This window comes from Alligator mississippiensis, chromosome 15 (genome assembly GCF_030867095.1).
Source record: "Alligator mississippiensis isolate rAllMis1 chromosome 15, rAllMis1, whole genome shotgun sequence".
Classification (NCBI taxonomy): domain Eukaryota; kingdom Metazoa; phylum Chordata; order Crocodylia; family Alligatoridae; genus Alligator; species Alligator mississippiensis.
In genome coordinates this window covers 6510548-6533404 of record NC_081838.1, presented here as the reverse complement: position 1 = coordinate 6533404, position 22857 = coordinate 6510548, and the positions used below count along the sequence as shown (strand labels likewise).

Genomic DNA, 22857 nt, shown 5'->3' with positions numbered 1-22857 from the left:
CCGCTCCCTCCAATGGCCGCGCAGCGGCGGCCCCCTTCCCCGCCGGGGATTGGCGGCGGGCGGGGCCAATGGGGCGGCGCGGCGAGGTAAGATGGCGGCGGCGCGGCGCGGCGGGCCCCCCCAGGCGCGCGGACAAAATGGCGGCGCCGGGGAGGGGCCGCGCGTGAGGCGGGCGGGGGGAGGGGCGGCCCCGATCCGAGCGGGCGCTCCCGCCCCACGCGTGTGCGCGCCGCCCCGCGCCGGGCCATGAACCGGATCCGGATCCACGTGCTGCCGCCGGGCCGCGGCCGCCTGTCCCCCGCGCGGGGCCCCGAGCCCGCCGCCTGCGCCTCGGCCGCCCGGGCCTGCTCGCGCCCGCGCCTCGACGGCCGCGACTTCTGCCTGCGCCACATCCTGGAGGACCGCGCTGCGCCCTTCCGCGCCTGCAGCTACGTGTCGGCCGCCACCGGCCGCCGCTGCCCCGCCGCCGCCCCCAAGCCCGACCGCAAGGATGGGTGCGTGCCGGCCCCGCCCCGCCCCGCCCCAGGGCGGCCCCCCACGGGCAACCCCCCCCCCCGCAACGCCCCCAACACCCCCCCCACAGACCCCCCCCAGCCCCCCAACACACCTCCATGGACCACCCCCACAGCACCCCCCATGGGCACCCCCCCGGACATCCCCCTGCACTGCCCCCAACATCCCCCAGCCCCTCCACGGGCACCCCCCCGGACACCCCCCCAACACCCCCCAAAGGCACCCCCATGGGCACCCCTCCCAGCACCCCACACGGACACCCCCCTCCAGCATCCCCAACACCCCCCCCAGCCCCCCAACACACCTCCATGGAGCACCCCTGCAGCACCCCCCATGGGCACCCCTCCCCGGACACCCCTGCACTGCCCCCAACACCCCCCATGGGCACCCCACACAGACACCCTTCCCCAGCATCCCCAACACCCCCCCGCAGGCCCCCATGGACACCCCCCCCAGCGTCCCATGCACCCCCCCCAACAGACACTCCCCTCAGCGCCCCCCAGCCCCTCAAGGCTTCTCCATAGACTGCCCCAATATCTACCCCTATAGATACCCTTCAGGCCCCCCCCAGATACCCTTCAACCCCTCAAGGCCCCCCCATAGACACTTCTAACCCCCCACAGCTCCTTGAGGGCCCCCCCTTAGCCTCTCAAGGTTCCCATCTCTATAGACCCCTCAAGGGTCCCCTCAGGCAGCCCTTGACCCCCCCCATAGTCCCTCAAGCCCCCCCTCAGCCCCCCTTATAGTAGACACCCCTCAAGTTCCCCCTTGAAGCCCTTGAGGTGCCCCCCATTCATAGATCTCCCCACGATAGACCCCCCAAGAGTCATCCTGCCCGTGGACCCCCACCCTGAGGTGCGCCCTGTCCACGGACACCCCCGGGGGGTTCTCCTTCATGAAGTCCTAGACTGTAGAGTCGGAAGGAACCACAATGGACGGTCGTGTCCGACCCCCTGCCCCTGGCAGGAAAGGACCGAGGTCAGACGACCCCAGCCAGGTGACTATCCAGCCTCCTCTTGAAGACCTCCAAGATGCCCCCTCAAGGTCTCCTCTGTAGCCCCCCTGTCCATAGCCCCATCAAGGGCATCCTGTCTCCATAGTCCTCCATCCCTAGACCCCCCTGAGGGTCCCCCCCATCTATAGACCCCCATAAAGTTCCCCCCCCGAGGTCCTCCCATCCATAGACCCCTTCCTCTATAGGCCCCCCCTCCATAGATGACCCCTAAGCTTCCCCCCCCAAAAATGTCAGCTCTTAGTTTTCCCTTTTTTCTCAATTGCACAGAAACACAAGGGGTGTTTTTTCCATGGCAGGGCACTCGGGCAGACCCCCGGATCCGCGTGGCCTTTAAGGCTGAGGATCCCTGCACAAAATCTCTGGGCTTCTCCCAGGAATCGTGTTGGCACGCCTCGCGGGCACGGCACCCCTGAGAAAGCTTTGCCAGGCGGCCCAGGGGGCTGGGGATCACTGGGCTTAGGCATGTTCACGGACTACAGAGATAGTAGCAGCGGTTGGAGATGTTTCCTCTGGCATCTCTAGCCCCGTAACGATGGGTAATAAATGGGGGCTAAGAGCCACGAGTCTTACCCAGGTGCCGGGAGATCCTTTCAGGGGTGCTGCTTAACCTTAGTGCTGTCTGTGCGTGTGCAGGAGTCACAAGATAAACCTGCAGGTCTAAATAGGAATCTGTGGCGTTAAAAACTGAGTTCTTTGCAATAGAGGGACAGCTCTAGTATTTTCCTGTTGCAAAAAAAATGAGCGAATGCTGGGAAAAAAAACGAGTTGGTGTTTTTCTGAGTGCCCTGCATCTAATGAGGGTGCCTCTAGTCTCAAACCGTTGAGAAGTGCTGCTCTTGATTGGTCTGGTGTGGTGCGCTCCCTCCAAAACATTTGCCCCTGCCGCTGAGAGAGAGGCTGCTGGGTAGGTGGCATTGGTCTGACCTTGGCGCTGCTTCTGTTTTTCGGGAGCTGTAATTGTCTGGGGGGAGTTACAAGTTTGTTAACCGTTGTAAAGTGTTTGGAGGTCCTTGGATGGAAAGAAGCTTGTGGTACCTGAGGCTGGTATTGATCAGGGGAACAAGACATCACCAGGCTTCGAATCACCTAGTCTCTCTGTGACTTCTGGGGTTCAAATCCCAGTTCTGATGTTGCCCTGGATCCTTTTTCCAGGAGAGGAGTTGAATTAGCTTGTGGACCCAAACCCGGCATGGTTTGAAAAGGGGCAGGCATGAGGATTTGTTGCAGTCGGCAGATCTCTCTTCCTGCAGACTTCCTAAGGTCCAGAAGAAGACCTTAGGTGTTTGAATCCTGTGCCTTCTACTTGTAAGAGTAAGGGCTTATCTCCAGGCCTCAGCACGCTACTGACTCAGGTGCAAGAGGTCTGCATTCAGCAGTCATGTATGTGGTTTGGAAATCACCTGGGACGCTTATACTGAGGAACTGCGCTGGCTATGTTCTGGGGGTGGTAGCAGGGAGGGGAGGAATTCATGCCCTTTCCAGCCATGTGGCAGTGAGTGCCCACCCGTGCATTGCTTTGCATATCTCCTTGGATGGCTGCAAACTCTCAGGGCTGTAAGCATTTTAATTTTTCCCCCCAGCGTGTCATTCTGTGCCGAGCACGCCCGGAGGAATGCCCTGGCGCTTCAAGCTCAGATGAAGAAGGCCAGCACCGGGCCGGTCAGCGAGACTCTTCTTTGCCAGCTGAGCTCTTATGCCAAGACGGAGCTGGGCCCCCAAGCGGCGGAGAGTAGCCGCAGTGAAGCCAGTCGAATCCTGGGTGAGATCTTTGAGTGAAGTGAATAAGGAGGCTGGGGGAGTCCTCTGCCCTGCACAGTGGGACCAGCAGCCTGTGGTGGCCTGCTATATCTGGGAGGGGGCATGGTCTGAGGGAACTAGGAAGGTAAAGCACAGCTGGCCTCAAGAGAAGAGGCTGGGCTGGGAGCCAGGAACTCCAGTGCTCTGTGCCTTCCTGTGGACGCACCATTTCACTTCTCCGCTTCCCTGATATGTGAGACGGGGGAGGTGAAGTTGAATATGCATTCACAGGCTAAAGCGCTGTGCAGATGGACAGGTGATTTACACAAGAAGGCCATTTTTAAAGCCTTGGGAAAGCTTTGCAATTGCAGATGTGGTTTTTGTGGCGTGTGTGGTATATTCTTAAGCTGTATTCACCATCCTTGGCCATTTGCATAAGCTGTTCAAACGCAGTGGCCTGAGATGTGGGTATGCAGTCCCCGCTGGGTACACATCCCTCTTCCAGTCCCCAGGGGCTTGGGCTCCCATCACCTGTCATGCAACTATTAACATAAACCCACGTGTCCTCAGTTGGTGCTGCAAAGAGTCTGGGCTGGGCCCAGAGTTGATCTGAATGTGCTCTTAGGGGCTGCTGTTCTGCAGTAGGGGTATTGAACTCTTCCCATGATATTGTCACTGGACTCGGTTGCATCTCAGCAGGGTTTCCTCTCTCACCGCAGTGTTGGAGTTTCCTCCTCATCCTCATTACTGGTTTGCATCTCCAGCTTGTAGGTTCTGTGCCCTATGAAGTGGGCCCAGACATGGCAGTGTTTCCTGCCATTCATTTGCTCAAGGAGGTACAGCCCCGGCACTGCAGGGTCAGCTCAGCAGGGAGCAGGCAGCTGTCAGGATTCTCAGCAGAGGACAGCGTTGCTCCATCGGATCTGTATATTTTGACAGCCTTGAATTAATTGGCAATTTTTCTGTTGGAACCGTGGAGCTGCTTTGTCCTGTTTCTCCCCTGGGGCTGGGAGGTCTGTCACGGTCCATTTGTCTTCGAGTTTGTTCGAGGCCTTTCTGGCTGCAGCGCAAAGCTGCCTAATGTCCCAACGCCAGTTCTGGGCCCTTGTGCTCCAACTTCTGGAAGCTGGGCCGGATGGCCTGCCTGACACGGTGCTTCCCTTTCAGATGAGGACAGCTGGAGTGATGGCGAACAAGATCCTGTCACTGTGGACCAGACATGGCGAGGTGACCCTGATAGCGAAGCTGACAGCATCGACAGTGATCAAGAGGACCCTCTGAAGTAAGTCTGGCAGCTGCTGCTCAGGTCTGGCACTTGTGCAAGTGGTGAACTGCTGCTACAGGACAAGAGTGCACTGAGATGATTTTTAGGAGTCTGCTTTAGGAAAAGAAACCACCGTTTTAGCAACACCGCAGCTGAGAAGATCCATGTTGGTGCTTCTGAGTTGCACCCAGTACAGCATCCAAATGGGATTGGGCAGTTGTTCCTCAGGTGGTGCTCACATAAAATGAAATTGTTGCCCTTTGCGGGGGGTGGGGGGGTGGATATCTCTTGCATCTGTCTCTCCTGAGTACTGGGCTCACTGTGGGTAGGCTGGTTGGCTCCTGTAGTGGCATCTTGTTTTGAACCTGGTGGCATAAGGCCGACAGAAGATGCTGCATTGGTCCAGGATGTGCTTGGTTATAGATCTGAACAACACAGTTACCTCTAGTCCCTGCCTTGGCACTGCCTGACTTTTTGGTCTCCCAGAGCCCAGCTGAGCACAGGTGTATTAACTAGATGGCTTTTTCTGCCCACTGTGCTTCTGTATGCTTCTTGTTCCCTGCTGGTGCTTTGGGGGTATCGGCAGCTGCTGTAGTAATGTTCCTGCCGTGCTCCCCCCTGCTGATTCGTGGCATGTAAATTGCCCCCTGGTTGTTACAGGCATGCTGGGGTGTACACAGCAGAAGAAGTGGCCTTGATAATGCGGGAGAAGCTGATCCGCCTGCAGTCCCTGTACATTGACCAGTTCAAGAGACTCCAGCATCTTCTGAAAGAGAAGAAACGTCGCTACTTGCACAGTCGCAAAGTGGAGCATGAAGCCATAGGCAAGTACAGGTTCAGGTCCCTTGCTCCATGTTGTTTGGCCGTACGCAGATCCAGGCACTTGGGAAGCATGACAGTCTGCACTTGGAGGTGATGGCATGGCACTGAGAGCCAGAGGCAGTAGTTGTGTGTCCCAGAGCCTGGTTGGGATAGTTGTCTTCTATCTTTGCTCTGTAATGCATTGCTGAGGAAATAAGCCTGCAAAAATCTGAATTCTGAGAGAAGAGTTGCTTTCAGGGGGTGTTTATGATAAACACTGTTGTCTCATTGGTAACATCTTGTCTTCAGTGGAAGAGGTTTGCCAGGTAGGGATGCGGATATTGCTCTAATGGCATCGACCTATGTTTAACTGACGAAAGCCCCTTTGTCAGCATAGCTTATACAACTTGAACAAAAGCCTTTCTGTGCTGGTAGAACAGGCCTCTGCCAGTATATTAACATCAGGAGAAAGTTGCTCACACACCCTGGCACGATACTATGGGATCAGTGAAAGATTTGAGCCCTCATGCTTGCCTTAATGTGGGACTGAGGGCTGGCAGGGCAGCTGGGGGCCACAGTCCAGTAATATCCATCACTAGTGCTTAGTATTTTGGAGCCTTTTGTGCTAGCCAGCAGGAGCCTGTCGCCCACAGTGGCGCTGGGCACAGGGAAGGGAGAGACTGTAGGATGTTTTAAATGTAGCAGACAGAGTTGTTTTCCTGGTCAGCTCTGCTGTGTGGACACTCGTTCCTCCACCCTGTTCTAACAAGGTGGCAGCTTCTGTGCATCTCCATTCCCTGATGCCTTTCATATCCCAATTCTAGTTCCTTGTAAATTCAGTGTTGTGTTAGATGCAATCAGTGAGGCCATGCTATCCTCACTTACAGTATTGGCTTGCTAAGGAACCTTTAACAAGCCTCTCTGCTGTGCTGTGCCTCAGCTTCTCTGTCTGAAGACTGGGAATAATGAGAACTGGCTTACCTCTGTAAAGCCATCTGAGATCTGTTAGTGAAATATGCTATACGAAAACAAGGTGGTGAGACTTTTTATTAATAGCTACTGGTATAATTTACACACGGCGCAGAATGGGGAGAAGCAGGGAAAGGCGTTGGTTTGAAAGGGGGCGGGTGCGAGGGTTTGTTGCAGTCTGTAGATCTCTCTTCCTGCAGACTTCCTACAGTCCAGAAGATTTTTTGGAAACAGGTGCTGGGTTGTACTTCAGCTTGTGAGATGCTGCATTGTGTAGCTAGCTGAGCTGTAAGACAGCTGTCCTCTCCCCCATGGGTAAATCATCCTGCAAAAAAACATTGTGCAACCCATTACCTGATAAAAATAACAGACTTTTATGCTGCAATATTTTCTAAAATGTATTGTACAAACTGGTAACACAGTGAACAATAGGCAGTGAACATTGACTTTTAAATACAAGGTCCTTAGCACTTGCTGCATAAGTTCACTGATCTTTTAAATTAGCTTATGTAGTCGATTTTGGAATCATTTATAAATCTGTCAAATTTTGACTTTTTTGGCAGGAAGACGTGCTAGAGGAGTCCAGGTGCAGGTTAGATTCATCGCACTGTATTTGGGGTCAGTTTAAGATGCCAATAGACCAGTCTGAATCTGTAAAGGTTCTTTCTGTGCAGAGAAGTGTTGAGATTGTGGAGGCTGCACTGTGCAGTTCACTAGTAACCAAACGACTTGGTTCCTGCTTCCTGAATACAAGGCCCAGCATTCTTGGTGATGGTTCCTGTATTGCTGTAACTGGAGAGCTGGCTGCATAGCTGGCTCAGTCAGGTCTGGTTCCAGGGTCCCCAAGCAGGGAGAATTGCCACAGGCTCCTGATTCCTCACTCTCTCCCAGGTAGCAGCCTCCTGACAGGCCCAGAGGGTTTGATGGCCAAGGAACGTGAGAACCTGAAGCGACTGAAATGTCTCCGCCGCTACCGCCAGCGCTACGGTGTGGAGGCCCTGCTTCACCGCCAGCTGAAGGAGCGCCGGATGTTGGCAACCGACGGGGCTGCCCAGCAGGTACTTCAATCTGCAGGGACTTCTGGTCCAGACCCTGTTCCGTGTTATAGGCTCCCTTGAAATTCAGGTCTCCCACCTGTCACCCATATTTAGGGAGCAGGACAGGGGCAAGTTCCAAAGCCTTCAGTCCTGCCAGGTTTTCCATTATAAATCCCTTCTTTAGGGACATGTAAGCAGGCTGTAAATATATCATTTCTGATGCTTCAGCTGATGGGTGGAGCTCTGTGGGGTTGTTTTTATTAAAGGAACAAGAGCAATAAAACATAGGCCTAAAATACAGGTTTGGAGAGTTTTCCCCTTTAAAAGAAAGGGAGGCAGGATTACAAAGCCTCCTCTCAGTGCTAGGAGGTTTTCAGCCCTTGTAATTAATTTTATATGAGCGCAGAGGGATTTGATCACTTCCCTGGAGCTTTGGGGACCCAGTTGTGCCACATTACATTGCTCAAGAGAACCTGCAATTGAAACCAACTTGTTTGTGTGCGGCAGTTCCCGCGCTGCCAGTTAAAAGGAAGCCGTTTTGCTGCGTTTGAGGGTGTGTCTGCTGCTGCTCAATTTGGAGGCTGCAGGTCTTACCCAGGAATGTGTGTGTTCCCCTGTGTAAGAGTAAGGGGCTGGCAGGCTGGTGTACAAACCAAGGCTGAGAACCTGTCTGCTAAGACAGCTCAGGATCTGGGCTGAGACGGGGCAGGCTCAGTACCTGAACCCTTGCGAGCAGCCAGGTGAGCAGAAGGGGCCTGGTGGTTTTGTAAGCCACTGACAGAGTGGAAGCCCTGAACCCTGGTGCTGGTTTAATAGCTGAACATAGCTGAACGATCTGGGGCTGTTCTGACGTGTTCTCTGGGGCTCCTTTTCAGGCACACACCACCCGCTCCAGCCAGAGGTGTTTGGCCTTTGTGGACGACATTCGATGCTCCAACCAGTCTCTCCCCATGACCCGGCACTGCCTTACTCGTATCCTTTTGTTTCCTCTCAGCTGTGCTGAGCAGCCTTGCTGACTCAGTCAACCGTGGGCTTGGTCCTCATTTTCTTTTGGCCCTGAATCAAGGCCACCGGTTTGCTGTAGCCGTTGGTTTCAAGCAGGAGCCCAGAAGAACGTCTTCCTGTGGTCTGTTGGCCGTTCCAGAACCCCAGACAGGAGCGGCCAGTTCAGTTGGAAGCGACACACAAACCTCAAGCGATTAGGGAACAGCCACAAACTATTTTCCAGCTGTGTTAGACTAAGATGGAAGCAAGTTTGTTTTCTGCTCTTAACTTAATCCTTTCAGAATCCCTGTCACAGAGGCTGGGAGGCTGAACATTGAGTACAAGGCAATAGCACGGGGTGTTCTGCAAGTTGAGACTATATTTTAGCCCTGCAGGGGGTTGTCGCAACTCCTTGGAGGTTGCTGTTTATTTGAAGCGAAGCTGTACACTAAGCAGTGACTCAAACTGTTGTTGTGGCATGTTTGCCAGTGACTTCACTGCAAGCAGGTTTGGCTTCCAGATTGTGTGGTGTTTTCTTCCTAAGGGCCGGACAAAGGTTCCCAAGCCAAACTGTGTGGTTCCCAGTGTAGCGCAATTGCACAGATGAAACCAGGGCAGGACTCTGTTCTCTGCAGCTGGGTGGGCTGAGGAAGGCCAGCAGCAGCAGAAATTATGAGCTCTGTTTTGTTTTGTTATAGCACTGGCAGGTCGGTTGTGTACCGACACAGGCCGGGGAGGCAGGAAATTGCCATTGTTTCTGTTCAGCGGCTGCAGGTTTTAAAATGAAGCCCAGAGGACTGCCATCAAAATGGCTTGACCAAGGCCAGGGCAGTGCAGTCTATGAAGGGGAGTCAAAGAAACTGCCCTGTCTTTTAAAAGAAAGCATCAAAAACCAGGCTGGAAGGGACATGGAGAAGCCATTTAGCCCATCCCTTAGGGAGGGGGACCTGCCAGATGACCCATCCAGGTCTGTAAACTGTGCTGTTCAAAGCTAGCCCGCTGCAGCCTTCTGGGCCCACCATTTCACAGGCGTATGTCTGAGTCGTGCCAGCCAAGGCAGCGGGGGCAAGGTCATACTTTGGCTTGCCCTGCTGAGCAGGGACAGTTACAGAGGAGTTGCCTGCAGCCGATTGCTCCGTGCCCTGTCAGCAGACTTGTCTTTGATACCTGCGTATGAAGCAGACAACCCGGCTGGGCTGCCGTGGTCCAGGTAGGGTTTGACACGGACAGTACAAAGTAGTGGCTGACTTGAGTCTGACTGGGACTCTAGGGTCAGTGGTGTCGGAGTCTCCTCTGTGAGTCGAGATTAAAAGAAAATGGTTAACTTGAAGCCTGGTTGTCTTCAAGAAATGAGCTCGGCTCAGAGCCCGCTGCCAATTTTGCAGTCAGTTTGTCTTGCTCTCCTTTGCTAACTTGCTTGAAGAGAAGGCTGTGGAACTGGCTCGGACATGATTTTTGCATGCCTTGGTTTGGGGGTGTCTGATTGAGACATCTCAAAGCCCAGTTTGGAGTAGAGCCCCTGCTTTCAGACAGTCAGTTGCCTTTCAAGCGCTTCAGATCAAGCACCTGGAATCATGGGTCACTTGGGTTGAAGTGAGGTTGTTCAGACTAGGAACAACTGCAAATAAAAATCCCTCTCCTCGTTCAGTGGCGATAGCTGGAAGAGTTCGTCATAGTAGTGACGGGAAAATGTTCATCAGTGAATGATTTTGAATTTGGCCACAGTCCTTTAAAGGGCTCCAGGCAGGAGGCAGGCCTAGTTGCGTGTAGCCCGCGGGGGTGGGTTGGCAAGTGCCTGTAGGCGGCTGATCTCCTGAGCAAGATGCCATTAATGCTGCATTTCTGCGGGTGATCATAGGCAGGGAATCCTGCTAACAGCTTGGAGGCATAGCTCTGCCTCTGAGCCCTTCTGGGGACAGAAGAAATGAAAATGCCTGAGTTACGTTTGGCTTCAGGAGAGGTCTGTGTCGGTACCAGCAAGGAACTCTACTGCACATTTGATGCTAAGGCTATGTGCAGCCACCAGGTACATGGGAAGCTCCTACCTCATCTGTCCCTCCCTTCTTGGGGGCCCTTGAGGCTTTTGCAGTATTCAGTTAGTCCCCCGCACTCTGACCTCACGGTAAAGCTGTGGTATTACCTGCATTTTACAGCTGGGGCGTGCGAGCTAAGTAGCTTGGCCAAGGTCACAGCAGTCACAGAGTCTGCCCCAGTTCTTACTGAGGTGTGATTTAGCTGCTGTTTTCCTCTGTGCTGGGGGCAGTGTTAGTGCCCTTTGCTTCATGCCTCTGCCTAGCTTCTCTGTCAGGCGCACGGTTCCCTTGACTCCGTCTTCCCAGACATTTGCCAGGACACCAGTCAGACTCTGTTTAAGCCATGCCAAGGGTCAGAGGAAGTGCCCTGTAACAAACCAGTCGCTGTGAGCCTCTCCGAAGATCCTTGCTGCCCGCTCCATCTCCGACTGCTGCCTCAGATGTATGTCCCCGAGCAGGTGCTGTCTGTCCCCGAGGAGCTGGAAGCTGCCCCCACAGATCTGTACTTGAGTGCTGCTGAGCTCCAGCCCACGGAGAGCTTACCCCTGGAGTTCAGTGACGTAAGTCGGAGAAGTCGCGTAGTATCCTCCCTCTGCCAGCGGCTCGGAAGCAAAGCATCCAGCCGAAAGCTTCGGTTCCAGCGGAGGCCGGATGAGTGTAATGTGTCGCTGCAGCTGCTGAGCCATGTTAAATCGCTGAGGGATTATATAGCCGCAGACCCCCGTGCCTCTGCCTATCCCATGCCGTGGTTACAGGTCTTGCTGCCCTTTGTCAAGGAGTCCAGGCTCCCAAATGTCCATGTGGAGCTCAAGGCTTCTAGTTCTTAGGTGCCATGCAGGGATGGACCTGGAACGGTGCTGTGGCAATAGGGGGTGGCCAGCTCCTTTGCTCTGTAGCACAGGGCACACTGCAGCAAGTTCAATCTAGAGGCCAAGTGTTTTCTTCCACTTCCCTTCCCCATCTCTGGACCGTGATCTGTGCTTCTGTTCTAAGTGGGCATCCTCCTGAGAGAGCATGGCAAAGCTCATTGGGCTCTAGAAACGCTCGTTTCTGGCCAGTAGCAACCGCTTCTTTGGAGCTGCTGTTCCCTTGTCAAAATCTATATCTAGGAATTTTGAAAAGCGGCTTTTTGCCTCTGTCCCCAAAGGATACATGGGGGTTTAATCCCCAGATTACAGCGCGTTCTGCAGGCACGCTAAACCTCCGTGCTTCAAAATCCTCGTGATGTTTGTGTAAACAAAGTGGTGGCCGCTGTTCGGAGCTGCCGTTTCGGACGAGGCCTGTGACCGAGAGCCCGGAGCACCCCGTCCCAGAGCAGACTTCTGTAACCAGCGTAAAAATAGCTGCAGATAGCTGGGGGAGGTGCTGCCAGGGCGGCTGTAACCATAGGGATGCTAGCAGACATTGCCTTAATATAGCAGGCCAGATGCCACTGATCCAGGGGCTTGAAAGCTTTGAAGCTGGCTGTTGTGAACCTGGTCCCACTGCAGCAGTGTTCTGCAGTGAAGGCCCAGCGCAGCACCCAGGGAGTTCAGCCAGGCGGCTGTTGGTTCCCGTGAGCATCAGGACAGGGTGTCGGTGCCATGGGAGGAGGTTGCTGTGGCCAGGAAAGGGGGGCACTGGCTGCGTCTTTTCCCACAACCATTCTCATGGCCTGGGCAGAGGTTTAATGGCCGCTTAGGCAGGAGTCCAGGGGTCTTCGCTGTTTTTCTGTTTGCTGAGTTGGGGGCAGCCTGCTGTGAAGTGTCCTGACTGGCCGTGTTCAGGATGACAGCATGGGTCTGCCCTGCAGCAGGGGCCTTGCTCTGTGTGTCCCTGAGGGAACCTTCCTTGCTGCTGCCTGGCATGGTTCAGGGCTGCTCAATGCCTCCGTGTTTTATCTGACGTAGCGCAGTCCTGCCCAGGCATCGTGCAGTCACAGGCATCCCTCCTTCCGTGTCGAGCTCCCTCCAAGTGATGCCTCCCCTAACAGTAGCCTTGGAAGAATCCCAGCCTTGCACCTGCATTGTTACCATAGTCAGAGCAGCTGCGTGTTTGTAGGGAGCGTTCCCAGGGGAGAGATCAGCCTGGGTGAGGCTGAATGCTGCCCCCTGCCCGCCCCTGCTTCTCAGCCTCTCTGGGCTGCATGCTGGACCCTGGGATTCCCTGTGTGATGGCATGCCACAGTGGCAGCTATGCAGCTCCTGCTGCACAGGGGCCTCTGGGCTGTGTGTGCCATTCCCAGAGTGCCAGGGTCCCCATTCGGTAGCACTCCAGAGGTCCCTTCCAGCCCTATTTTCTGCAGTCCGAGTGCGGAGCCATTGCCCTCGTTAGCTAGCAGCAGCCTGACCCGGCTTTGGACTGCTCCTGCTCTGATAGGACACCATTTGCCAGCACCTCAGGGGGACCGTAACCCGAAGCTAACTGGGCCTGGGATTCTCCAGGAGCATGGAGTCCCAGCAGCTCCTGGCACTTGAGTTGCACATCCTGGGAGCTCAGCCTGTCTGAAATTGGGCCCCGCAGCACACAGGTGACAGTGGGGGCTGGAAAGACTCTCACTTGCCTTGCTGGTGCATTTGGCTTGCAGAGCCTGCTGATGGGCCATGCCTGGTGTTTTCTTCCTCAGGATCTGGATGTGGTGGGTGATGGCATGCAGTGTCCCCCGTCCCCTCTGCTCTTTGACCCCTCTGGAGCCCTTGAAGATCGTGCTGTCAAAGGTGTGGTCGAGGCCCCGCTAGATGCGCTGGCCCATGAAAAGTCGCTGCAGCCAGGCCGCCCGGCCCAGCTGACACAAACAGACAGAGGAAGCTCTTCTGGCCAAGTCTCCTCACCAGCTGTGGAGTCTCCTGCAGAACCACCATCGCAGGTATAGAGCTGGAGGAGGGGGCCGGGGCACTTCCAGCTGGAGTGGGAGCGGGCCCTAGGCAGGTGTGGCTTCAGCTCCAGAGCTGCACGTTGGAGGAGCCAGGAGATGTGCCCTTGCAGGGAATTTGCTCCAGTTTCAGGCCCGTTCCAAGATGCAGGTCACAGCATTGTGCGCGGCAGAGCTCCCTGGGGCTGCCCTTCCTCAAACAGCCTTGGACTCTCCGCAGCCGCGTGGCAGCCGTACAACTAGGATGGTGGTAACCGAGGCTCATGCTTCAGGGCCCCCAGCAGCAGCCTGCAGGGGTCAGGAAGCGCCAGTTCCTCTACACGCAGCAGGGTGTACCAGGATAGGTGCCTTGTAGGCTGCTCGCCAGCCAGAGGACCAGGGGGCTCTACTTAGGCCTGTGTTACAGGCCCTGAATGAACGCTGGCAGCTGGTTTCAAGCAGGAGCCCAAGGGAATGCCTTCTCCTGGTCTGTTGGCCATTCCAAAGCCTCCAAAGGGAACGGCCAGTTCGGTGGGAAGCAGCGTGGGTTGCATACGGAGGTCCCTTCTGAGGGGGTGGGCGAGGAGCTGCCCTGGCAGGCAGGGTCTAGGGTGCGGGCTCCTGGGATGAACTCCGTGCTGGTGTGTGCATGAAGTCTTTCCCCTTGGGACCGAGAGCCAGGCCCCAGCTTGGTATGGGGCTGGTGTGATCAGGGCTCTTCCGTCTTTCACAGGCTCAGCTGCAGGCAGCGGGGGGCAGGCCTGGCCCTGAGGAAGACAGGAAGCCGGAAGATGCTGCCCCTTCTCGGCCACGTGGAATGCCGGCAGCCTCCAATGGGAACCCAGACCCTACGTCCATCAGCTGAGGCTGGCTCGGAGAGCATGCTGCCTCACTCGAGCCCTTGTCCTGGGTTAGCCCAGGCTGCCCTTCGGGACCGTGTACTGGCCACCAAGCGTGATATTCTTGCGCTGGACCAAGCTGCTGGCTCTGCTCCCCCTCTCTGCCCCAAAGCCATTTCCAAATTGGTTGAACCAGGAGATGCCCAGCGCTTGGCCACAAGACCTGGGGCTAGTCTCTGCCCCCTCCCACCACTCACCTGGTTCTGGTGGCCTTTGGATTTTGGGTGAGCTTGCCAGTGCGGCAGTCAGCTCATTAGCCAGGATCAAACCAAAGGGAGACCTTGGGTTCCCTGGCAGGGGATCCACACAGCTGACCCCAGAAGGGACCAGGCTGATGAAGCTGTGGCTTTTCCATGGAGCAGTGAGATGAGCCACATCTCCCCCAGTTGGTGTCTGTTGCCCAGGGCACTGACACAGGGGTCTCCCCTCTGCTGCCCTTTCCCTGGCACTGTTTGCCCCAAAGCAGACTCCTGCTAGAGCTTTAACCTGTGCCCGCGCCCCTGGCACTGTCTGTCCTGATGAGTTTAGATTTGCGGTAGAGCCAGAGGAAGCTGTGCCACCTGTAACCCAGACAATAAAGCAGTTGAAGACACCTTCTGCAGAGCATGTCTGTGCTGCGGGGAGTGGGGCCGGTGTTTAGAGTGGGGGCCGCATGCAGTGCTGTGCAGTGCCAGAGTTCTCATTTAAACCCCCGTGGTGATGGGATAGGAGAACGGGGTAAACGACCTGAGCTGCAGCAGAGCCAGAGCTGTGTCATCTTGGCCCATGCAGCGAGAGCAGCTCAGCCAAGGAGTCGGGGCACTCTCCCTGCTTGGGTGTGGGCTCCCAGCTGCCCTCCCCAGGCCTCCCCGTGTCCTCTGAGGGGGGATGGAGGTGGTTTTAGGTGGTTGCAGCCTCCTGGGGAAGCCTCTGCCACTGTGTGCCTGGCCTCTTGCCAGGCAAACCCTCCCAAGCCATGGCAGTGCTGATGCAGCCTGTGCGCGCTATCCCACCCCTGTCTGTTCTGGGCATGCAGCCTTGGTCTGGGAGCCAGGGGCGGGCAGGCTTGCCAGCCTTGAGCACATGCCAATTTGGATGGGGATAAGGAAGGCTCGGCCTGCACCCAGGGTGGCTGTTTGCCCTCAGCAATGGCCACGAGGCAGATCCCCGGTGCTCGAGGCCAGCCCCTCCGGCATGGAGCAGCATGCAGGTTGCTGGTGTGGGTACAACTGGCCCCAGGGTGACGCGGCCCTTGCCTGCTGGAACAGGAGCAGGAGTGAGGCCAGCCTGGCAGGGATGCTGCAGCGGGAACGTGCCCGGGCTGGGCTCGCGGATGCTGACTCACACTGGGTCAGTCCCTGCTCTAGTAGAGACCTGTGACCAGACCTGGCCCCAGCCGGGGCTTTGCTTCTGCTGCCCAGGGGTGCAGGCAGGCCCAGGCGGGACAGCCAGTCTCCGTGCAGAGTAGGGTGGGCATCCATGCTGCAGGTGCTGCGTGCCCAGGGCAGGAGCACCGGTGCCAGTGCTGCCTGCCCGAGCCCGGTGCCAGCCCCGCGGCATCCCCGGTCCCTAAGCACCCAGCTCTGCTGCCAGGAGCCCCGGGGGAGCCCAGCCCCGTCCTGGCCCCGGCCGTGGCGGCGCGGTCCTGCCCGCTCCCGTGGGCGCGGGGGCGGGCGGGGGTGCCCGGGGGTCCCGCGCGGGCCGGGCCGGGCGCGGAGCGGGACCGGGCGCGGATTGGCTGCGGCCGGAGGAGGAGGAGGAGGGTCCGCGGTCGGAGCCATGACATCACTTTCCCCTCCAGAGCGGCCTCCCCGGGCCGCAGCCGAGCCGGAGCGGGGCCCGCCCGGGGGATGGAGCCGGAGCCGGAGCGGGAGCCGGAGCACGGCCCCGCCGCGGTGAGTGCACTGCGCCCCGGCCACGCTCCCGCTCCGCCTTGTTTTGTTCTCGTGGCGCCGGAGTCGATCCGGAGCGAACGGCCGCGGCCCCGCCAGCCGCCGGGGACGCGCGGAGGCTTTGCCCGTAGCCCCGCGGGGCCCACGTGGCGCGGGGAGCCCCGCACGGCTCCGTCCTCGCGTGACCTTGGCCCGTGCCTCAGTTTCCCCGCGGCGCCAGCCCGCCGGGGCCCGGCCCCTGGCCCCTCCACGCCCCGCTCGGGCCCGGCCCCGGCCCCGCGGGCGGCTCCCGCGCTCCGCTCCCGGGCCCGGCGCCCCCGTGCCTCAGTTTCCCCGCGCGGGGAGGCAGGGCCGGGGCCGGGGGGCGGGGGCAGGCGCGCCGGGCTCCTCCCCGGGAGCGGCGGGGGAGGCGGAGCCGGAGGCCGCGGAGCCGGAGCAGCCGCCGCCACAATAGCGGGGCCGGGCCGGGCCGGGCGGGATGCGGCCCCGCGGCGCCGGGCAGGTCCGGGCGGGGGCCGGGGCGGGGGGCCGCGGCCGGGCCCGGGGGGGGGGTCTGCCCGGCCGGTGCCGCCGGACTCACGCGCCGGCCCCGCAGGCAGCGATGTCGGGCGCCGCGGCCGAGCTGCGGGCGGAGGCGATGCCGGAGGAGGGCGGCTGTCAGCTGGGGACCAGCCAGGACCTGCTGCAGCGGCTCCGCGAGCTGGAGGTGGGTGCGGGCCCGGGCGGGCAGGCGGCAGAGCCAGCAGTCCCGGGGCTCCCCGCCGCTCCGTCCGGACCTGCGAGGTGTCCCGGAGCGGGGGCCGGCCCCCGGGGGCTCTGGCAGGCCGAGCCCTGACTGTCCTGCCCCGTCCCAGGCGGAGAACTCGGCCCTGGCCCAGGCCAACGAGAACCAGCGGGAGACCTACGAGCGCTGCCTGGACGAGGTAGGGGGCCGGGGCCGGGTCCGGCCGGGCGGGCGGGCTGGGGGTCGTGGCTGCCCGCGGCTGCGCTGCCACCGTCTCTCTTGCAGGTCGCCAACCACGTGGTGCAGGCCCTGCTCAACCAGAAGGTGAGGCCGTGCCCCTAGCCCGGGGGTCCGGGTTGTGGTGGTGGGAAGCCGTGGTAAAGCGGGGAACCCACCTCTGACCCCGTCCCCTGCACTCGCCTCCTCTCCTGGAGCTGGTGTCCTGACCCGGGTGCAGCCTTGCCAACAGCCCCCAGGGGCTGGGCTGCACTGCCCCCTGCAAGGGGCTCAGCCAGGCCAGGCTCAGGGGACGGCTTCCACGGGTCTTTGCCGGGGCCCCCGAGGCCACACTTACCCCTCTGTCCCCCCAGGACCTGCGTGAGGAATGCATCAAGCTGAAAAGGAGGGTCTTTGACCTGGAGCGGCAGAACCAGACACTGAGTGACCTCTTCCAGCAGAAGCTGCAGCTGGCAGGTGGCGCTCTGCCCCCGGTACGGCCTCGCCAACCCTCGCGCCAGTGCCGGAGACCTCTCATCCTGGCCAGGGGCTGCTGCCCTGGCACCCGACCCCAGGGGACGGGCTCAGCCCCCATGGAGCTGCGCACCCCTCACCGTCGCTCTCGTTCACAGCTGGCCTTGCACCCGGTGCCAGCACCAGCCAACCCCCCGGCTAGCCCCCTGCGCGGCTCAGCGGAGAAGCCAGCAGCCTCACCGCCCCCTGGACGCTGTGCCCTGCACAGGGAGGTATGTGGCCCTGCGCCGCCCTGGGTCCCGCTCCTGGCTCGGGCATCTCATGGCTCCTCTTCTGCTCCCCAGGTGGGCAGTGAGGGGCCCTGGGGAGGCGGTTCTGGCCCTGGCCCCCCGGCCCTGGAGGCGCTATCTCCGTTCTTCAAGAAGAAGGCCCAGATTTTGGAGGTGCTGCGCAAGCTGGAGGAAACGGATCCACTGCTGCCAGCCTGCTGCGGCCGTCCCACCCAGCCCAGCTCCGATTCCTGCTCCACCCCCCTGGCTGGGCACCAGAGCCGGCCTGAGTCCCCTGGATCGCCAGAGGGTGTGAACGGGGCCCCCACGCTGGAGCCATGGCCGGGCTGCTTGCAGCTGGGGAGTAAGTGGCGGGGGCCGGAGGCCGAGGGTGGCTGCGCATCGCCATCTCCCGAGGAGCTGGTGCTGAGTGCGCTGGCGGAGCGGCGCCTGGGCCTGGGGCTGCTGCTGGAGGACGCCGAGTGCTACCTGCACCACGTGCTGTGCGATGGGCCCCGCAATGGTGAGCCGCCTGCCGCCTTCCTGCTGGACGGGCCCCCGGTGCTGCGTGGCCCCCGGCCAGTGCTGGGGCTGGCAGGGGGCGGCGGGGACGCTGCAGCCCTGGGCTGCCCCGAGCACCCAGCCTGCCTCAGTTTCCTGGCGCCAGGGGGCGAGGAGGCACGAGAGCGCAGCCCCCAGGGCCCAGCACGGCCCGTGGCGCCCAGCAGGGCCAAGGTGAAGCTGGGCCCCCTGTCGCCAGGGCCGCCCTCCCCCTCCAAGGTGCTGCAGCTGCTGAAGCTGCCGACACCAGGGGATAAGCCGCACCCGCCCCCCCCGCCGCGCCTCAGCCCCCAGCTCGCCCGCAGCTCCAAGATCCCATGCCGCAGCCACCCCCCCGAGGCCAGCGCTTCTCCTGTGCTGAGCGGCGAGGGCCCCATCACACCTGAGCCCAGCCTCGCCACCCCGGGCTCCCCCAGGCCCGCCCGGCCCCCAGCGCCCCGGCCCCCTGCCCGCTCCCCGGAGCCACTCGTGGCCAAGCCCCATGACTATGAGAACGTCTCGGCACTGGCCCTGGGTGCCTGCATCCGCCCGGCCCTGCCGCGGGGGGCTGGGCCGCCCCTGCTGGACACCCCTGAGGGCACCGCGGAGCCCCCCTACGTGCCCGAGCTGTGCCTCTGCCCCCCCAGCCAAGAGCGGGGCGCCGGGTCCCCCCCGGCTGCCCGCAGGAACACGGGGGGCTCCGCCGGGCCCCGCAAGGCTGGGAAGAAGGCACCGGAGCCGGGGCACCTGCCCTTCAAGGAGCGGCTGGGCAAGTTGCGGAGCACCGAGGCTGCGGAGCGCCGGGAGCCACCATGCACTGAGAAGAGTGGCTGCCCCAGCAAAGACCGGGGACGGATGCCAGCTAGGCCTAGCGAGGATGCAGCTGAGCCTCGGGTGTCAGCACGGGTGGGCGGCAGCCTCAAGCATCAGGAGCACGGCCCCAGCGCAGAGCTCCCAGCACGCTGCTACCTCTCCGGCTCCGTAGGCTCACGGCTGGAGGCTGAGGCCTGCTCTGGCAAGCACCACATCACCAAGACGCGCCCGCTGGCTACGGGGTGTCCGGCAGGGCCCCCACCTGGTGCCAGGAACCCACCCCGGGCACCCCCGGCACCCCCAGGCAAGAGCACCAAGAGCCCCCATGGGAGCCCCACCAAGCTGCCATCAAAGTCGCCCACCAAAGCCGGGGCAGGCAAGACCGCGGTGCCACGCCCACCCACAGAGGAGGCTCCAACGGGCCCCGAGCGCAGAGCCCCTGAGGGTCCTGGTGGGCCGGGGCCGCCCTCGGCCATCGAGGAGAAGGTGATGAAGGGCATTGAGGAGAACGTGCTGCGGCTGCAGGGACAGGATCGGGGGCCGGTGCCCGAGGTGAAGCAGAAGGACTCCCGTGGCCTGGCCAGTTGGTTTGGGCTACGCAAGAGCAAGCTGCCAGCGCTGAGCCGGCGGCCAGAGCCTGGCAAGGCCAAGGAGGAACGGCGGGAGCGGGGTCCGGGTGCCACACCGCTGCGCCGTGAGGTCCGGCTGGCTGCCCGCAAGCTGGAGGCCGAGAGCCTCAACATCTCCAAGCTGATGGAAAAGGCGGAGGACTTGCGCAAGGCACTGGAGCAAGAGAAGGCTTACCTCCATGGGCTGGCTCGCGACCGTGCGCGGCCCCATGGGCGCCGCGAGCCCACACCCAGCGAGCTGCAGGCCCTGTACCGTGAGGTCACAGCCCAGGACTTCATGCAGCAGCTGCTCGACAGGTAGTGGGGCTGGGGCTGCGGCTGGGGTTGGATGGGGCTGGTCCCTGGTGTTTGGTGCAGGAGCGGCGTGTGTATGAATGTGCTGCAGGCCCGGGTGCCCAGGCTCCTCGGTTCTCTCTTGGGCTGCAATGGCCTCTGTGCCGCCGGCTGCTCCCCTCCAGGGGCTGCCATGATCCCCACTCTGGCCTGAGCAGCACACGGGGTCTCGGGGTAGGGGGCCAGGAGTCCCGTGTCCCAAGCAGGGGGCTCACTCCACCTGCTGTGCCCGCAGGGTGGACGGGAAGGAGACGTCTCTCGACAGCCGGCTGGAGCAGAAGAATGAGCTGCTGGAGCTGCAGAGGATCCCACATGACGCCAAAGACCCCCGGCTCTTCCGGCCCCTCCGCAATGGCATCGTCGGCCACCTCCGCAGCTGCGAGGAGCCCCCTGAGAAGGTGGGCAGTACCCCTACTGCAGGTGGGGCGGCACGTGGCCCCCGGTGCCCACTCACCACCCCCCCATCTCCTCTGCCTGCAGGTCCCAGATTTGAGCCTCAGGGAGGGTCTCCCGCCAGATGACAGCCTAGCCGAGGCTGTGACCACCCAACTCTTCCCAGGTGACCCCGGGGGCATCTTGGCACAGGGGCCCTGGGATGGTTCGGCCCGATCGAGCGCACAGGGAAGGAGTGGGGAGATTTGGGGACCAGGTTTGGGTTCTCCCCCAGTGATGGGTCTCGTGGCCTTGGGGATGTTGGGACTCTTGGGTTTGTCCCCACCCTGGGAGGGGTCTTCCCCAGTGCAAGGGAGAGGCTGGTCCTGGGGGGCGCAGATGGATCCGGGAGTAGGGGGCTGTGTATTTAACTCCCCCGTCCCTGTCCCCCCAGCATGCGGCTCCCTGACACGGACACTGGACAGTGGCATTGGCACCTTCCCCCCACCTGACTACTGCAGCGGGGTGCCCAGCAAACCGCCCCCCAAGCCCAAGTCACGGTCGGACACACCGCCGGGCACGGCCCCGGGGCGGCCCCCGGCCAGCACCAAGGTGCCCCGCAAGGCCCGGACACTGGAGAGGGAGGTGCCCAGCCTGGAGGACGTGCCGGGGCCCCCCGGGGGCCCCCCCAGCACCGCACCACCTCCCAGCCTGCACGGCCACCGGGTCTGCCCCGAAGGTGGGTGCCTGGGGCGTGCTCGGTGCCTGTCTGCTCCCTGCAAGGGGTGCGACCCTCATCCCTCTCCCTGCCGTCCCAGCCTCTAACCACGATCTCCCTCCAGCCACAGAGCCCCACTCCGAGCTGGGGAAGCCGCGCCGAGCCCAGCAAGGCAGGAACTGGACCTTCCCCAACATCCGGGCCAGCGGGGGCCCCGCAGCCGACCCCTTCCTGTGCACCCCCGGGGACCTGGCTGGACTGCGCGGGCCGGCGGGGGTAAGAGCACAAGGATGTTGCTTTTGGCACCAGGGGTCGTTAAAGTGCGAGACTCGTTACTGTGTGGGACTTGGGGCTACCCGCCATGGAGGCAGCTGGGGGCTCACGGCACATCTCTCCCCGCAGGGCTCTGCGCGCAGCACAACGGCAAGGAAGCGGGCAGCCTCGGAGGGGCCCCCACCCCTACCCCCACCCTCCCTGGCACTCAGTGCCAGCAGCAGCCGGACGCCCAGTGCCTCGGACGTGGGCGAGGAAGGCAGCACAGAGGCCGGATCCCGGGACACGGGGCAGGGCCCAGCCGGGCTGGAGAACTCGGAGTCGCTCAGCGACTCGCTCTACGACAGCCTCTCGTCCTGCGGGAGCCAGGGCTAGGTCCAGGGCCGGACTGAGGGGCCCTGGATGCTGCGCCCCATGGGACCAGGCAGGATTGGGGCTCTCTGCTCTGCCCTGCCCCCTTCCAGACCAAATCCTGCACGGGCCTCAGCGCCTGACACAGGATGTCTTCCACCCCCACTGCTGCGAAGCCACGCCGTGCCCACCCCCTCCAGCCAGGGGCAGCCGCAGGGTGGTGGAGCCACGGGCCCAGGGACAGGGCAATAAGCTGGCTCGGCTTCCCCCTTGCTTCCCCACAGCGGGGGCTGTGCAGGCAGGCTGGGACCACAGCAGTGCTGCCGTGCAGGCCCCTGGGGCTGGGGCGCTCAGCTGTGTGGCATGAGCCCTGCATTGCACCCGGCTGACGGGACTCTGGGCTGCCTCCCAGCTGGAGGCAGGAGCAGATCAGGGCCCTGGCTCCAGGATGCTGTCGGCACGGCAGCTCCAAGCTCCTTCCTGCGCGGGTCCCTGGGGGCCCCCAAAAGCCCCCTCCCCTGCTGCTGCTGCAGGGCCTGCGCCTGGCTCCGGCTGTATCCCACGGGCTCGGCGCTCTCTGGTGCTATCTAAAGTGTACAGACCCCCCCAGTCCCCTCCCCGCTTGGGGCATCCGATTCCTCCCAGTTCTGATTTTATTTATATAAGTTATTGTGCCCCCGCTCTGTCGCCTGCCCCCCCCCCCACCCAATCAATAAAAAGTCAAGCGCAGAGATGCCTCGCCTGGTTACTATGCTGGGTCCACGGGGAGAGCATGGGCCCTGCTCTGGTTGCTGCTGGCATCTGATGGGAGGAGCAGTATCTGGCTGTCCCTGGCCCCAGTCCAGCTGGGGCGGGTGGGGGGGGAGTAAGTTCAGGGCTGGTGCAGGGGGAGGACAGATGGGTTGGGTGGGGTGAGCCGGGGCAACTGCCAGTGAGGCAGGGGGCCAGTGGGGCCGGTTGGGGGCAGCTTTCCAGGGTCTGTGCTCCAGCCACACTTCCCCTCTCCAGGGCTGATGCAGGACAGGTGGGGGGGGGGGAGCCCTTTCTCCAAGGCAGGGGGTCCTGGGTGGAAGCCCTGGCCCTAAACCCTGCCTCCCACTGGCCGGGGGGCTCCCACACTGCACAACACTGCACTACATTGCACTGCACCACCACACCACAGCTGCAGCACTCCCACGTGAGGACCCCCAGG

At 61.2% G+C, this 22857-nt stretch overlaps 2 protein-coding genes and 2 non-coding genes across 7 annotated transcripts; all 4 read left to right on the top strand.

The window, feature by feature from the left end:
- The first annotated feature begins 162 nt into the window (after nucleotides 1–162).
- On the top strand, nucleotides 163–14674 carry KANSL2 (KAT8 regulatory NSL complex subunit 2). 2 transcript variants are annotated; one of them, XM_059718237.1, is made up of 9 exons: nucleotides 163–494; nucleotides 3109–3287; nucleotides 4433–4547; nucleotides 5190–5357; nucleotides 7195–7357; nucleotides 8212–8308; nucleotides 10660–10913; nucleotides 12959–13198; nucleotides 13917–14674. In XM_059718237.1, the coding sequence occupies exons 1-9, from the start codon at nucleotides 247–249 to the stop codon at nucleotides 14046–14048; spliced, it is 1596 nt and encodes a 531-aa protein (XP_059574220.1). In that variant the 5' UTR covers nucleotides 163–246; the 3' UTR covers nucleotides 14049–14674. The 2 variants fall into 2 exon arrangements, with proteins under 2 accessions (XP_059574220.1, XP_059574221.1); XM_059718238.1 differs by having other exon boundaries at nucleotides 165–494; nucleotides 5190–5353; nucleotides 7191–7357.
- Nucleotides 8387–8522, top strand: LOC132245944 (small nucleolar RNA SNORA2/SNORA34 family). Its single transcript, XR_009457643.1, has one exon. It is a non-coding gene; the product is annotated as a small nucleolar RNA SNORA2/SNORA34 family (small nucleolar RNA).
- On the top strand, nucleotides 13608–13730 carry LOC132245947 (small nucleolar RNA SNORA2/SNORA34 family). Its single transcript, XR_009457645.1, has one exon. It is a non-coding gene; the product is annotated as a small nucleolar RNA SNORA2/SNORA34 family (small nucleolar RNA).
- Nucleotides 14675–15846: 1172 nt separating the features above from the next.
- On the top strand, nucleotides 15847–22394 carry NCKAP5L (NCK associated protein 5 like). 3 transcript variants are annotated; one of them, XM_019496745.2, is made up of 12 exons: nucleotides 15847–15956; nucleotides 16549–16659; nucleotides 16808–16876; nucleotides 16963–17001; nucleotides 17268–17387; nucleotides 17526–17639; nucleotides 17712–19915; nucleotides 20187–20349; nucleotides 20432–20510; nucleotides 20778–21062; nucleotides 21166–21317; nucleotides 21444–22394. In XM_019496745.2, the coding sequence occupies exons 1-12, from the start codon at nucleotides 15912–15914 to the stop codon at nucleotides 21687–21689; spliced, it is 3627 nt and encodes a 1208-aa protein (XP_019352290.2). In that variant the 5' UTR covers nucleotides 15847–15911; the 3' UTR covers nucleotides 21690–22394. The 3 variants fall into 3 exon arrangements, with proteins under 3 accessions (XP_019352290.2, XP_019352289.2, XP_059574218.1); XM_019496744.2 differs by having other exon boundaries at nucleotides 17526–19915; XM_059718235.1 differs by lacking the exon at nucleotides 15847–15956 and adding an exon at nucleotides 16386–16455 and having other exon boundaries at nucleotides 17526–19915.
- Nucleotides 22395–22857: the final 463 nt, after the last annotated feature.